At 50.5% G+C, this 16408-nt stretch overlaps 1 protein-coding gene across 1 annotated transcript in view; it reads left to right on the forward strand.

Moving 5' to 3' along the window:
* Positions 1 to 12921, forward strand: part of S100A10 (S100 calcium binding protein A10) — a 38482-nt gene extending 25561 nt beyond the window's left edge. The window contains exons 2-3 of the mRNA XM_015429800.1: positions 11352 to 11495; positions 12435 to 12921. Coding sequence (XP_015285286.1) covers positions 11364 to 11495; positions 12435 to 12599 — 297 coding nt within the window. The 5' untranslated portion in view covers positions 11352 to 11363 and the 3' untranslated portion in view covers positions 12600 to 12921. The remainder of the gene's footprint in view (positions 1 to 11351; positions 11496 to 12434) is intronic.
* Positions 12922 to 16408: the final 3487 nt, after the last annotated feature.

The following is a 16408-nucleotide window of genomic DNA, read 5'->3' on the forward strand; positions in this document are numbered from 1 at the left end:
CCCCCCGAATAAACTCCTTATTAAACAAGGCCCAATTTTTATCGGATTGACAGTCCCAGTCCCGAATGGATTACACCCTTCTAAGGAAAGTGACTTCAGCTCTGTTTAGGATAGCACTGTAAACCAGGGCTCAACATGAGGATTTCTTTGTTAGCTGATTGTGGTGGGTTTTTCTTCCCTTTTCTTGGCGCCAGATCTGCAGAGCCGTTTCCCAAGAGGCAGCAGTTGGCAAATCCGAGACAGGGGAGGGCACTGCCCGTCCCCTCGAGATTGGGGGGGGGAGAGAGGCAGTGCCCGGGTGGCGAGAGCGCAGGAGGGCGAGACGGGGAAGGGAACTTTGCCAGGGCCTCTTAAGCGCCTGCTGATTCATCATGGCAGTTGGCAGGAATGTTTAATTTTCCCCTCTCCCTTCTCCGCACCCCCCGGCTCCTTCCAAGGGCGGCCTCTTCTGTAGTCTCTGGAGAACACCCAGGCAGGAAGAGATACTCACAGGAAGCTGCTGCGATTGCACAGAATCCCCGCCCCCCCGTGCCAGTCTTCGGGGGTTCCTTTTTCCCCCCGCACTTCTCTTTTCTGGTTCCTGTAGGCACGTTTTTTTTAAAAAAAAAAAAACATAATTTTTAACGTTTTTTTTTAAAAATTAACTTGGGCAGATCACGGGAGGGAGAGCAGGAAGGGTCGCCTCCGTGCTTAGTTCTTGTGGCCCTTCTGACGTGCCTGGGGAAATGCTGACCGCCACTTTGGGGTCAGGAAGCATTTTTTCTCCAAGCCGGTTTTGGCTGGAGATGCTGGAGGTTTTTTGTCATCTTCTGGGTGTGGAACAGTGGCCAATGGGGTGGTGGTGGAGGGGGAGGTATTTGTGAATTCCATGCATTGTGCGGCGGGTTGGACTAGATGACCCTGGGGTAGAGATGTGAAGGCCCGGGGAAAAACTGGAAAAATTTGGGGGAAAAACATTTTCATTCCGTTTATTTTCCTGAAGCCTTTTTTGTTGTTGTTTTTCTGAAAAACTGAAAAAAGAAAAGCAAAGCAAATTGATTATGGAACGTTTCATTTTGACATGCTGAATAAAATATTTTAGGACAAGGTGTTCAAATATTTTCCAAATCATTTCTAAAAAAATATGGTATCAGACTAATTTCTGTGCACTGAGGACAAGCAAGTCCTAGGCTATAAACTGAACTCTCCAATGCAAGAACAAGATGCATTTCTTCCTTTAGGTCCAGGCCAGTTTGGCGGGGGATCCTGGAGGCTTTTTGTCATCTTCTGGGCATGGAGCAGGGGTCACTGGGGGTATGGAGGGGGAGGTATTTGTGAATTTCCTGCCTTGTGCAGGGGGTTGGACTAGATGACCCTGGAGGTCCCTTTCAACTCTATGATTCTGTGATTCTTGAGTTTTTTAAAAGCCTCTGAAGGGTTTGTGCTACATATGAGAGAGAGAGGATGTGGTAAAGGGGTGAGAGGGTCAGGTGCAAAGCTCCCTCTAAGCTGTGGAGTCTTGTGAGCAGAAATTCTACTTGGCGAGCTACTGGCAATGACTTGTGAGCAAGCGATTTGGCTGCGGCATACATTAGTTTGCTCTGGAGCCCTCCTTCCTGAGCTAAGACAAAAATCTGTGAGGTGGAGGCTAAAAAACCGAGCTAGCTCACACTAACTCAGCTCAGAGGGAACACCGGTCAGGTGTGAACTGGAAAGACCTGCATTCGAATCCTCCTTCTTCCACGGAGGCAAGTCCCCCACTGTGTCGTTCCTGAGCCAGGGATTATTGCTCAGCCTAAACAACTTTACAAGGTTGTTGTGAAGATTAAACAGGAACAGGGTTGACAGCCTCCAGGTGTGGGCTAGAGAGATCAGTTCCCCTGATTTTTTTAAAAAATGGCTGCTTTGGAGGGCAGACTACATAGAGGTTTATAAAATTATGCACAGGGCGAAGAGAGATGGCAAAGAGACATCTTGGTACCCAAAACCGCCTACATCCATGCCGGCACAGGGGCCTAGGCCTCGGTTGCATCAATGGGTGGCCGCCGCGGCCCAGCGCCCAAATGCAATGCAGCAGGGCTCTGGGCCTGTGCCATCGTAACTGGCCTTTACACTGGCCCTGCTGGTGGACCTCCTGATGGCACCTGAGTTTTGGCCACTGTGTGATACAGAGTGTTGGACTGGATAGGCCATTGGCCTGATCCAGTGTGGCTTCTCTTCTGTTCTTATGTCTGGGGCAGTGATGTGCTGTCTTCTTAGTGCTTGGGGGGGGCAACAGTGGGAGGGATCCTGGAGTTCTGGTCCCACTGGTGGACCTCTGATGGGATCCGGGTTTTGGCCACCGTGTGACACAAGAGTGTTGGACTGGATAGGCCATTGGCCTGATCCAGTGTGGCTTCTCTTCTGTTCTTATGTCTGGGGCAGTGGTGCTCTGTCTTCTTGGTGCTTGGGAGGGCCACAGTGGGAGGGCTCCTGGAGTTCTGGCCCCACTGGTGGACCTCCGGATGGCCCCTGGGTTTTGGCCACTGTGTGACACAGAATGGTGGACTGGATGGGCCACTGGCCTGATCCATCATGGCTTCTCTTATGTTTTTGAAAGGAGCTACAGAGCCCTGTCAGACATCTCGGTACCTTTCACCAGCCACAGTTCCTTTGGGAACACCGTCACGATTCCCGTCGGTTCACATTTGCCCAACCGCGTCCCAAGATGGCAGAGGTGGATTGAGCTTTTGACCGTTCACAATGGCAAAAGTCTTGCATGGGAAACTGGGTTCTCAGCTTGGATCAGGCTGTGAGGCTCAAGAGTCCGTTTCCCCAAACCTTCTGTAACTGTAACGTGGAGGAGGATTTCGATCCCGCATCATCTTGTAGTAAAACGCTTTTGCGAAAGGCACGCTCACCTCGATGACTGCCCTGGGGATTATTCCAGATGGGGAGCCCTGTTAGTCTGTGGCGGCAGAATAAATAAATCTCTATATCCCATCCATTTACGGATCTTAATTACTTCGGCTACACCACTGTCGCTTCCAATTGTATCTGCTTATCTCATTACACGCCACACTGGTTTTATATTTTGCTTATCTGACTAGAGTGGAGGGTGTTTCCCATCCGCTCTGAGCAAACGGATTAACTCTTTGGACTAGGTCTTGTTTTGAACCCGCCTCTCTTCCTTATACTCCCCTGCCCTTTGTGCCGTGTATACACATCAGCCTGATGGCTGTACAATCTAGGCTTCATACATCTGATGAAGTGAACTCTGCTTCGTGAAAGCTTATTCTGGAACTGGTTTTGTTTGTCTTTAAAGTTTACATTGGGTTCCTGTTCCATTTAAGGCTCCCAACACCAGGGTGGGAAATTCCTGGAGATTTGGTGGTGAAGTCCAGGGAGGGTGGGGTTAGGGGAGGGTGGGGTGAGGAGAGGGGAGGAGCATTGGTTAGGTATAACACCATAGAGCTGGGGTGTCAAAAGTAAGGCCCGTGGGCCAGAACCAGCCCATCCAGGGAGAGCCATTTTGGTATAGTGGTTAAGTGCACGGACTCTAATCTGGAAGAACCGGGTTTGATTCCCCACCCCTCCACTTGCACCTGGCTGGATGACCTTGGGCAAGCCGTAGTTCTGACAAGAGCTGTTCTTGAAAAAAGAGCAGTTTCTGTCAAGAGCTCTCAGCCCCACCTACCTCACAGGGTGTCTGTTGTGGGGAGGGGAAGGGAAAGGAGTTTGTGAGCTGCTCTGAGACACCTTCAGGTAGTGAAGGGCAAGATATACATCCAATCTCTTCTTCTCTTCTTTTCTTTTTCTTCTCTTACCCGGCCCACTTGTAACTGGTATGTATGGAAATGTAATTGCTCCCCCATGTATGGTATCTCTTGGGGGAAAAAACCTAGTCTTGCACAATGCTCCCTCTAAGAGCCAGTTTTTTGTAGTTGTTAAGTGCGTGGACTCTAATCTGGGAGAACTGGGTTTAATTCCCCACTCAAGAACAGCTCTGACAGAACTATGGCTTGCCCAAGGTCATCCAGCAGGTGCAAGTGGAACAGTGGGGAATCCAACCCGGTTCTCCCAGATTACAGTCAGCTCACTTAACCATGACACCAAACTGGCTCTTTGACACTTTTGGCACCAGCTTCTTGATCCAAGACACGTATTTGCGAAAGTAGGACCCTGCTGCATCAGGCCCGAGGGCCATCCAGTCCAGCATCGTGTTTTCTCACACTGTTAAGAACATAACAAAGTTTGAGTCCAGTGGCACCTTTAAGACCAACAAAGTTTTATGGGTGTCATCACGCCAGGGATGTCCCCACCCACTCCTGGGCCACCCCCCAATTCCCCCTCCCCGCCGGCATGACAGTTGCACCTGGCAACTCTGTGCTCCTGTGACCCTTTCTTACACACCCAGCGAAATGCTGGTCGCCACTTTGGGGTCAGGAAGCAATTATTCTCCAGGCCAGTTTGGCCAGGGACCCTGGAGGATTTCCCCCCCTCTTCTGGGCATAGAGTATGGGTCACTGGCAGAGGTCATTTTGGGGGGGATCACGGGGGATCGCAGTTCCCCCGGGTGAGGTGCGAAGGGGCGGGGCACATGACGAAGCCCCACCCCTTGCTTCCGGCCGCCCCGCTTCTGGCCCTCATTCAGCCAGGAGGAGGCAGGAGAAGAGGGAGGGTAAGTTGCTTCCTCTCCGCCTCTCCCCACCCCTGCCTGCCTGGGGCCAGGGAGGGCCTTGGCGGGGCTTCCTCGCACTCCCGCTGGCCTTGCAGGTCCACCGCCGGGCCTTATGATGTCAGGGGGTGTGGAATATGTTAATGCGTTATGCTAATGAGTTCCCCTAGCTCTTTTTCTACGAAACGACCCCTGGCACTGGCAATGTTCCCTCTAAGCTGTGAAGTCTTGTGAGCAGAAATTCTACTTTGTGAGCTATTGGCATTACAGTTGTGAGTGAGCAATTTGGCTACTGCATAAATTAGTTTGCTCTGGAGCCATCCTTCCTGAGCTAAGACAAAAATGTGTGAGCTGGGGGCTAAAAAACTGTGAGCTGGCTCACATTAACTCAGCTTAGAGGGAACACTGGTCACTGGGGGTGTGGGAGGGGAGATAGTTGTGAATTTCATCATTGTTCAGGGGGTTGGACTAGATTACCCCGGGGGTCCCTTCCACCTCTGTGATTCTGTGTGTAACATTTTTCTCTGCCCCCAGAACTTAGAAAAGCAGAACCGATTATAAAACACTGACAAACCCTAGCCTGGACCCTCCAGGTCCAGCGGAAGCTCCATTGAGCTCCCGTAAGACCCATTAACCATCACTCTCGCTCATTCTCCCCCCCCCCCCCCCCCCATTTCTTTCATTCGAATCTGCAACCCAGCGAGTTCGCTGTCATGTCGCTGGAGTTCTGTGGCTCCCCGCTTCCTGGCCTGTGACTAAGCTTTCGAGAGTTTTCCTGCTTGTACCACGTCTTGGTACAAAGGCCGGGGAGGGGTGAAAAGCGGTGGGCGAGACGCCAGGCGGGGGTGAACGGTTACCCGACGTGCTTGCCAGAGGGAGCGGTTCTCGGCTGTTTCCAGCGCCGTGGTTGGGAGCGAGCCGACGCATCCCATCTGTTCACAAGCTGCAGTTGTCCAAAAGGCCCGGCATCCACTTGACCCCTTTTGTGGGGGCCTGTACCAGCTGTGCCTTGCTTTTAAAGTCGGGGGGGGGGAGGCATCCTAGACATGCTGAGAGGTTGTAGCCAGTGTTCCCTCTAAGCTGAGTTAGTGTGAGCTAGCTCACAGTTTTTTAGCCTCTGGCTCACACATTTTTGTCTTCGCTCAGGAAGGAGGGCTCCAGAGTAACCTAATTTATGCAGCAGCCAAACCGCTCGCTCACAACTTTGATACCAGTTGCTCGCAAAGTAGAATTTTTGCTCACAAGACTCCACAGTTTAGAGGGAACATTGGTTGTAGCTGCTTCACACATTCAAGGAGCAGACTGTAGCCCGGGAACTGGGCTCCTGGGTGAACGTGGCCGCCGGCCGATTTTTTGAGCACTTCTGCTGACGCCCCAGATGAATTTAAGAATTTCTTTGGTGGGTAGCCCAGCATTCAGTCGACGACATCAGATGTACGGGCGAGGGCCTTCCTTTGCTGCTTAACCGCAGCAGGAGGGGAAGGGGAAGGGATTGTAAGCAGTGCTCCCTCTAAGCTGCGGAGTCTAGTGAGCAAAAATTCTAGTTTGCAAGCTACCGGCATTAAAGTTGTGAGCGAGCGATTTGGCGACTGCCTAGTTTGCTCTGCCGCCCTCCTTCCTGAGCTAAGATAAGAATGTGTGAGCCGGAGGTTAAAAAACTGTGAGCTGGCTCACACTAACTCAGCCTAGGGGGAACACTGATTGTAAACCCCTCTGAGACCCCTTCGGGTAGCGAAGGGTGGGGTAGAAATCCAATCTCTTCTTCTCTTCACTTGATTTTCAGTGGTATACTGCTCCCACACATGGGGGTTCCATTTAGTTCTTGCACCTCATGGCAAATCTGTTATCCTCCATGAACTTGCTCTAAAAACCAAAGGTGCCTGCAGGCTCAGAAATGTGTGTGAAGGGGGGTGTCCTTCCCTTTCTTTATCTACTGCAGCATCCCTTGTGGTTGAAATGGCTCTCAAGCTATTTGACTAAACTGCCTGGCTGAACCGAGTCCTTGGAAATACCCACCGTGTGGTTAAAAGGGCAGCTTTTATGGGCTCATGAATATGGCGCAAAGGCGAATTTCTGTCCCCTGAATTGAATCATAGACCCTTTTCACGTAACTGTTCTAAACCGGATGTTATTCGTTGTTGGCTCGATTTCGAGTAAAGCGGTACAGGGATGGGGGGGTTTCATACAGCGAATTTCCTTCCGTTAACGAACCATCTCTGAAGCGCTATGGTCATTTCAAGAAGTGTCGTTTCCCTCACACACATGCCCTTTTTCACCTCACGATCTTCCTCAGACCCTTTTTTGGAACATTCTGAGGTGAGCGCTATAGCGCTAAACTGCCATAGCGCTTCAGCGCTATATCAAGCACTCATTTCAGAACATTTTTTAAAGGCCACGAAAGATCACATGGTGAAAAAGGGAGAGGGGGAAGTGGCGTTGTAGGGAGCGCCGTGGGCATTTTAAACACCACAGCACAGCGATTCAGAAGCGCAACGAAGGGGTTGAAAACGGGGGGGGGAGTGAAGGGCGGGGTATAAATCCAATCTCCTTCTCCTCTCCTTCTCCACTCCCCCACATGCAGCTGCTGGAGTGACCTTGGGTCAGTCACAAGTTATCTCGGAGCTGTTCTCTCAAGGGCAGTTCTTGAAAGAGCTCTCTCAGCCCCACCTACCTCACAGGGGCGTCTGTTGTGGGGAGGGGAAGGGAAAGGAGATTGTAAGCCGCTCTGAGGCTCCTTCGAGTAGTGAATGGCGGGGTATAAATCCAATTTCCTCCTCCTCTCCAGCTGTGAGGTTTGCAAGAGAGATTCCCTGGGCCAGCTAAGGGTTAAGAGTTTCCAAAGGGGCTTGGCTTGGGAGATGGAGCAAGGCCAGGAACGCTGCCCTGGGAGTGCGGCCAACGCCTCTCTGCCTTAGGCAGTGCCGTCTCCAGATAGGAACCAGATGGTCTGTCCGGCCTGCAGATGTTCCTGGCAGCTGTCAGGACTGCTGATCAAAGACCCTGCGCCAGCAGCGGCTGAGGCTGGAGGGAGGGCTGGAAAGAATGTGCAAAGGAGGAGGGAGACGGAGTTGACGCAGTTTTTGGCTGTGCCACCTCTGGTCTTGAGAAGGGAATTTTCCGAGAGGTCAAAGGCGGCTGCGGAGTGATAAGAAGAAAGGCGCTCTGCGTACGTTCAGAAGTCACTTTGCAGGGACGGCGCTATGGGGGTCACTTGGCCGATGGAAAGCCGAAGCCTTCGTTTTCGGGCGATGGCAGGCTGACCTCGCTCCTGTTCCATGGCACAAAAAGTCTTTTATTTTGGGTCAGTGCTAATTTACTTGGGGCCTGGCCTAGATGGCCGAAGCTAGCCCGATCGTGTCAGATCTGAGAAGCTAAGCAGTGTCGGCCCGGGTTAGTATTTGGATGGGAGACCACCAAGGAAGTCCAGGGTTGCTACGCAGAGGCAGGCAAGGGCAAACCGCCTCTGCCTATCTCTTGTCCTGGCCTGGATAGCCTAGGCTAGCCCAAACCTCATCAGATCTGAGAACCTAAGCAGAGTCGGCCCGGGTTAGTATTTGGATGGGAGACCACCAAGGGAGTCCAGGGTTGCTACTAGAGATGTGAAGACCCAGGGAAAAAACAGGGTTTTTTCCATTTTTTTTTCCTGAAGGCTTTTTTGTTTTTTTCCAAAAAATTGGGAAAATTGAAAAAAAGAAAACAAAAAAACATTGATTATGGAACGTTTTATTTTAACATGATGAATAAAATATTTTAAGACAAGGTGTTCAAATATTTTCCAAATCATTTCTAAAAAATATCTATGGTCTCAGATTAATCTTAATGTCTTTGCACTGAGGACAAGCAAGTCCTAGGTTACAAACTGAACTCTCCAATGGATAATGACAGACACAACAGAGTAGCTGCAGAAGCAGAGGCTGATACTGATAATTACAGCTCAGAAAATGATTCTGATTAAATTTCATGCCCATTCATTGAAACTTAGTCCCACACTCCCTTCTATACACTTCCCCTCTTCAGTTCTTTTTATGAGAATGGGTTTTTTTATTATGTAATACTGTGGAGAGGAAATATGAATAATTGTTACTTCTGGATTTTTAAAAATTGTTTTGTGGAGGTTTTTTTGTCTATTCCACATAAACTAGTAATTACAAATAAATATTATTTAAAAAGTAAATTCTGTTTGTAATAACTGTTTGGATACACTATATTTTTAATATGCTAGTTGTGATAATTTCATGCCAAGTAAAATTGTCCATAGTCGTATTTTATGTTCCTAAAGTAACAGAATGACTTTCAATCCAGAAAAGCAAAAAGAAGTGCTAATGTAGCATTTTTTTCAATTTTTCCGAAAATTTCAGAAAAAAACTGGGGTTTTTTCCGAGCTTCAAAATTTCCAGAAATTTTACATCTCTAGTTGCTAGGCAGAGGCAGGCAATGGCAAACCACCTCTTGAAACATCTGTGGGGTTGCCATAAATCAGTCGCAACTTGCCGACACTTTCCACCACCGAATTTTATCAGGGTGGATCTGGTCCATGAATGATGACGTTCTCCTCTGGAGTAGGGAGCCTTCGTTGGTGCAAGAGGCTCTTGGGAGAGGGCGAAGTGCCTCACGCTGGGGCAAAGTTCTCCCGCTAGCAGAACGGATCCACAGGATCTGCTTGCTCTTTCGAGGAACGGCTTAATCTCTAAATTGCCCTTGCGGTTTTTGTGCTAATTGGGGTTAGGCTATTAGATCGTTCCCAGCAGAGGTTTGGATTCCAAGGTGTGACCCCCGAGGCTTTGTTTTCAGAGGTTTTATTGTGATTTTGGTTGGATGGATGGGTTTTTTTAAAATGCTGCTTGCCAAGAAAAAAAAAGTATTTGCTATTCAACTGCGTGAAACTTGGCCTTTAAAGAACAAGAGTTGGATTTATACCCCGCCCTTCACTCAGAGTCTCAGAGCAGCTTACAATCTCCTTTCTCTTCCCCACAACAGACACCCTGTGAGGTAGGTGAGGCTGAGAGAGCTCTTTTCAGAACTGCCCTTGAGAGAACAGCTCTGAAAGAACTTGTGACTGACCCACGGTCACCCCAGCAGCTGCATGTGGAGGCGTGGGGAATCATACCCGGCTCTCCCACATTAGAGCCCGCGCTCCTAACCTCTACACCAAACTGGCTCTCTGGGATGATTTTGAAGGCTTGAGAAGGGGGGGGGGGTCCCATCTCTTTCCAAGCCAGTGTGCTGTAGTCATAGAATCCTAGAATCACAGAGTTGGTCTCTTTTGAGGACTGCCCTTGACAGAGCAGCTCTGAGAGAACTTGTGACTGACCCAAGGTCACACCAGCAGCTGCATGTGGAGGAGTGGGGAATCAAACCCAGTTCTCCCAGATTAGAGTCCGCACTCCTAATCACTACACCAAACTGGCATCACCAACGCAAAACTAGCAACGGGGATAATATTGCAATCTTTACAAAGTTCTTTTGTAAATTCGTCTTTACTTCTTATTTACCATCCATGGCATGCTTTGGCACGGTGGAAAATATCTTCCGTAAAGAAACAAGTTTGTTGGGGGTTCATTTGTTGGAGACAAGTAAGGACATAAGAGAAGCCAATGTTGGATTGCGCCAATGGCCCATCTAGTTCAACATTCTGTCACTCAGTGGCCAAAAGTACCAGGTGCCATCAGGCGGTCTGGCAGTGGGGCCAGGACACTGGGAGCCCTCCCACTATTGACCCCCCCCCCCCAAGCACCAAGAATACAGAGCATCCCTTGCCCCAGCCTGAGAGTTCGTATCTGTACCATGTGGCTAATAGTAACTGAGGGACCTCTGCTCCATATGTTTATCCAATTCCTTCTTGAAGCCGTCCGTGCTTGTAGCCTCCACCACCACCTCCTGTGGCAGTGAATTCCACGCGTTAATCACTCTTTGGGTGAAGAAGGACTTCCTTTTAGAAGTGTTTTGAGCACAGGTTGGGTATCACACTGGAGCAGTAACTATGCATTTAACATCAGATTTGCGTTTGAGCATTGAAGCCTCGAATGGGGATCATCTAATGGAACTCCTAACTGACATGCAGAATTTTTCACAGGGGGAAGGGGATTTGGCCTCTGTGCAATGGTGAAGAGTTGGTTGGCTGGCCTGGTTTCCCTGCAGCCATTAAGAATGTAAGAAAAGCCCCGCTGGATCAGACCAATGGTTAATCCAGTCCAGCATCTTGTCTTACACAGGGGCCAGCCAGTTCCTCTGGAGGGCCAACAACAGGGCAGAGAGGCTGAAGCCTTCCCTTAATGTTGCCTCCTGGCTCTGGGATTCAGAAGATTAGTGCCTCCGAATGTAGAGGTTCCCTATAAAAACATCAGAAGAGCCCTGCTGGATCAGACCAGTGAAGGTCCACCTAGTCCAGCATCCTGTCTCACCCAGTGGCCAACCAGTTCCTCTGGAGGGCCAACAACAGGGCAGAGAGGCCAAGGTCTTCCCCTGATGTTGCCTCCTGGCTCTGGGATTCAAAGGTTTAGTTCCTCTGAATGTGGAAGTTCCCTGTAAGAACAGTCCAATCAGACCAGCGGTCCATCCAGTCCAGCATCCTGTCTCACCCAGTGGCCAGCCAGTTCCTCTGGAGGGCCAGCAACAGGGCAGAGAGGCTGAGACCTTTTCCTGATGTTTGCTGTCCATCAAGTTTAACAGTGGATCTCTCTCTCTCTTTCTCTCTCTCTCTCTCTCTCTGCCCCAGATCATCGCAAAGATGCCCTCTCAGCTGGAACACGCCATGGAAACAGTCATGTTCACTTTTCATAAATTTGCCGGTGACAAGAACTATCTAACGAAGGAAGACCTTCGGCACCTGATGGAGAAGGAAGTTCCGGGATATATGGAAGTGAGTGGACGTTACGGAATCTTGACGAATGCAAAGCCCTAGTGGGGTGTGGGGGGAGAGCAGAGGTTTTGCAAACACTGCAGGGGTGCGTGTTTGTCTATCTACTACATTTTCACCCCACCTTTTCCTCTATGGGGGCTGCGGTGGCTCAAGTGGTTAAGACGCTGAACTGCAGACCGGAAGGTCAGTAGTTCAGCAGTTCGAGACCCAAATGTCGCATGACGGAGTGAGCTCCCGTCTCTAGTTCCAGCTCCTGCCAACCTAGCAGTTCGAAAGCAAGAAATTGCAAGTAGATAAATAGGTACCGCTTCGGTGGGAAGGGAACAGCGTTCCGTGCGCCTCGGCCCCGAGTCATGCTGGCCACATGACCACGGAAACGTCTTCGGACAGCGCTGGTTCTTTGGCTTGGAAACGGAGATGAGCACTGCAACCCTAGAGTCGGATTCGACTGGCTTTCAAGCAAGGGGAACCTTTACCTCTAAGGAGTGCCTTTCCTCATTTTTTTAATCTTCAGAACAGCCCTGTGAGGGTAGGTTAAGCTGAGGGAGTGTGCCTGGTCTGAGGCCACCCTATGAGCTTCATGTCCGAGTCGGGGATTTGAACCCAGGTCTTGTGTATCAGACCCCACTGGACCACTTCCGTTCCATCCATAGCCGATGTTTGTTCCTGTGTCCTGTATGGTAACTTTGGTAACCGCGGCCACCACAGCCCAGGGAATCTTCACTGTGTGACTGAACGTAAGCTGCGGCGGCCATTTTGTGGCTGGCTCTGCCCCCCCCCGCGGCAGCCATTTTGTGGCGGCCGTGTTGTGCCTGTGCCCCCACCACCACCCTGTGCCAGAATTTCAAAGCTGCTCGCAGGTTTCAACAAGGTCGGGGACCCCTGATTTCAACCAAACCCCCTTCTCTTCCCCCACCCCATTTCTGTTTTCGTTTTCAGAACCAGAAAGACCCGATGGCCATTGACAGGATCATGAAGAACCTGGAGGAAGGCCGGGACGGGAAGATCACCTTCGAGGGGTACCTCTCCCTCTTTGCCGGCCTGACCAACGGCTGCAACGAATATTACGTGAAGAAAATGAAGCCGACGGGGAAGAAATACTGAGAAGGCGGGAGGCAGATCTTCCTGCACCGGAGCACTGGTTCCTCACAGTATGGCATCGTCAGGCCTCTGAGGCCATGCCCATTAACCCCCAGAGAACCGACCTGTCCCTCCAGAGCTAACCCAAGTCCGCTTAAAAGTGTCCCCTTAATGTCTCAGACGTAACCACGGTCAGGTGCGGGAGAACCGCAAAACCCCACCACCCCGATCCTTACCCCCTCCCCGTCCGAAATGTCTGAGCCTCCAAATCAGCCTTCCCATAACTGCCAGAAACCAAAGCATCAGCTTGCCGTTATGCTATACTGTATCCTCTGCTTGGGCTATGGAATAAAGCATTTTTTGGAATGGAGGGCTTTTTTAAAAAAAGAAAACTTCTGTGTGTTTGTGTGTTATTTTTTGGGGTTGGAAGGGAAAACGGACGTTTCAAAATGTGGCGTGAAGTGAAAAACTCTTTCTCCCGGTACCTTTTTTAATTTGGGCCCTGGGTTGGCCTGGTTACAGCTTCTGTAGCCATCATACGTCTTTCATAGGTATTCCTGTATCATGCGTTCGGGGACCATTTGCATTAACGAAAACCATAAAGCGCTTTCACGCCGGCTAAATAGCGCCATTTCAATCCACTTCAGCGACCGTTTGCAAGTGGACTTTGCCATTTCACACAGCACAGTCCGGTTGCAAAGTGCATTGAAAGTGGATTCTACATCTGTCCATCGAGTACTGCTCGTAACCTTGAGCAAAAAATAAAATTATAAAATAAGATAATGCCCTATTTAGTGAAGAAGAGAAGAGATTGGGTTTATACCCTGCCCTTCACTACCCAAAGGAGTCTCAGAGTGGCTTACAATCTCCTTTCCCTTCCCCTCCCCACAACAGACACCCTGTGAGGTACGTGGGGCTGAGAGAGCTCTGACAGAAACTGCTCTTTTTCAAGAACAGCTCTTATCAGAACTATGGCTTGCCCAAGGTCATCCAGCAGCTGCAAGTGGAGGAGTGGGCAATCAAACCCGGTTCTTCCAGATTAGAGTCCGCGCACTTAACCACGACACCAAACTGGCTGTGTTGTTCTCCTGTTGTTTAATTATCGCCCCCATAAATTTTGCCACGGGGAGAGTAACAAAATCATTTATATCCGATAGTCACCTGTGCCCTCATACTATCAGATCCCTTAGTGGGCATTTCCTTCTTTCTAAGGAAAGGAGTTATCAGTCTAGTCCCCAGCTCATTAAATATAGGACATTCCATAACTCTATGTTCAATTGTTTCAGTTTTATCATGTGAGCATCTACATGTTCAGTTTTAATATAGCACTTTTTTACATCTACCCTTCAAAACAAACCGCCAGTGAAAGGACATTCATTCTTACCAGAGTGAAAGCTCTTTTGAGCATTGGTATTGTCAAATGAGGAGCTGCGGTGGCTCAAGTGGTTAAGACACTGAACTGCAGGCTGTGGAAGGTCGGTAGTTCAGCAGTTTGAGACCCGGGTGCCGCATGATGGAGTGAGCTCCCGTCTCTAGTTCCAGCTCCTGCCAACCTAGCCGTTCGAAAGCAAGAAATTGTAAGTAGATCAATAGGTACCACTTCGGTGGGAAGGGGACAGCGTTCCGTGTGCCTTGGTGTTTAGTCATGCCGGCCACACGACCACGGAAACGTCTTCGGACAGCGCTGGCTCTTCAGCTTGGAAACGAAGATGAGCACCGCAACCCTAGAGTTGGATTCGACTGGCTTCCGAGCAAGGGAACCTTCACCTTTATTGTCAAATGATAAAAAATATTTCGGCGGTTGCATTGAAAGGGGATTGAAAGTGAGTTATTTAGTATGTGTGAAAGTGCTCATAGTGTCACACCTTGAACCCGGACCCAGACTCAGACCTGGAAGTGGTTGTGCAGAGGTTGTGGAGCATACCTACTTGTCGGGAATAGTACCACTGTAGTTGCTGCACTGTGTCGGGATGCCAGCCTCCAGGTGGGACCTGGGGACCCCCCAGAATTCCAGCTCATCTCCAGGCTACAGAGATCAGTTCCCCTGGAGAAAAACGGGTGTTTTGGAGGGTGGACTCTTATGGCATTGTACCCCACTGAGGTCCCTGTCCTCCCCAGGCTCCACCCCCAAATCTCCAGGAGTTTCCCAACCTGGATCCTGTAACCCTACCCCCCTGGCAACCCTATGCACGAGCATGGAGTTGGACTAAGGATTCCTTCCTTCCAACTCTGAGATTGATTGATTGAATAAATAAACTTTCTCCTAGGATTGCCAGCCTCCAAGTTGGGTTTGGAGATCCTCTAGAAGTACATCCGATCTCCAGACAGCACAGATCAGTTCCCTTGGAGAAAATGGCTGCTTTGGATGGAGGTCTATATGGCATCATGCCCTGCTGAGGTCTTTACCTTCCCAAGGTTCCAAATCTCCAGGACTTTTCCAAGCCACAATTAACAAGCCTAAGAACCTAAGAAGAGCCCTGCTGGATCAGACCAGTGAGTGTCCATCTAGTCCAGCCTCCTGTCTCACACAGGGGTCTCAACCAGTTCCTCTGAGAGCCAACAACAGGGCAGAGAGGCCGAGGCCTTCCCCTGAGAAGGACCTCAGAAGAGCCCTGCCGGATCAGACCAGTGAGGGAGGGTCCATCTAGTCCGGCATCCCGTCTCACCCAGTGGCCAGCCAGTTCCTCTGGAGGGCCAACAGCAGGGCAGAGAGACTGTGGCCTTCCCCTGAGAAGAACCTAAGAGGAGCTCTGCTGGATCAGACCAGTGAGGGTCCATCTAGTCCAGCATCCCGTCTCACACAATGGCCAACCAGTTCCTCTGAGGGCCAACAACAGGGCAGAGAGGCCGAGGCCTTCCCCTGAGAAGAACCTAAGACGAGCTCTGCTGGATCAGACCAATGAGGGTCCATCTAGTCCAGCATCCTGCCTCACACAGTGGCCAACCAGTTCCCCTGGAGGGCCAACAACAGGGCAGAGAAGAACATCAGAAGAGCCCTGCTGGGTCAGACCAGTGAGGGTCCATCTCGCCCAGCATCCTGTCTCATACGGTGGCCAACAAGTCCCTCTGGAGGCCCAACAACAGGGCATAGAGGACAAGGCCTTCATAAGAACATGAGGAGAGCCCTGCTGGATCAGACCAATGGTCCATCTAGTCCAGCATCCTGCCTCACATGGTGGCCAGCCAGTTCCTCTGGACGGCCAACTACAGGGCAGAGAGGCCGAGGCCTTCCCCTGAGGTAGCCGCCTGGCTCTGGGATTAAGAAGCTTAGTGCCAGAACTGTACACATTTCCCCTGAGGAAAATGGCTGCTTTCGAGGAGGGACTCTACGGCATTAGACTCTGAGGAGGTCCCTCCCCTCTCCAAAACCCCGCCCTCTCCAGACTCCACACCCCAAATCTCCATAAATTCCCCAACCGAGAGTTGGCAACTATAAACCCCATGATTCCAGCTGAGTCCTACGGAGGTCCAATTTCATTTTTGCCTCCATTCCAGGTAGGGTTGCCAGATGTCTCCTAGACACCAACAGGGCATGGAGCGGGTATGGTTGCCAGATCCAGGTTGGGAAACTCCTGGAGATTTGGGGGTGGAGCCTGGGGAGGACAGGGACCTCAGTGGGGTGCAATGCCACAGAGCCCGCCCTCCAAAGCGTCCCATTTTCTCCAGGGGAACTGATCTCTGTAGCCTGGAGATGAGCTGGAATTCTGGGGGATCCCCAGGTCCCACCTGGAGGGTGGCATCGCTCATTCCAGGGCTGTTCTTGATAAACTTGCCTGGGGCTGCCATAAATCAGCTGTGCGATGCATTCCTCTGGGGCTCTTTGGAAAAGCCGA

The sequence above is a fragment of the Gekko japonicus genome, unplaced genomic scaffold, assembly GCF_001447785.1.
Source record: "Gekko japonicus isolate JY-2015 unplaced genomic scaffold, Gekko_japonicus_V1.1 scaffold1096, whole genome shotgun sequence".
In the NCBI taxonomy this organism is placed as follows: Eukaryota; Metazoa; Chordata; class Lepidosauria; order Squamata; family Gekkonidae; genus Gekko; species Gekko japonicus.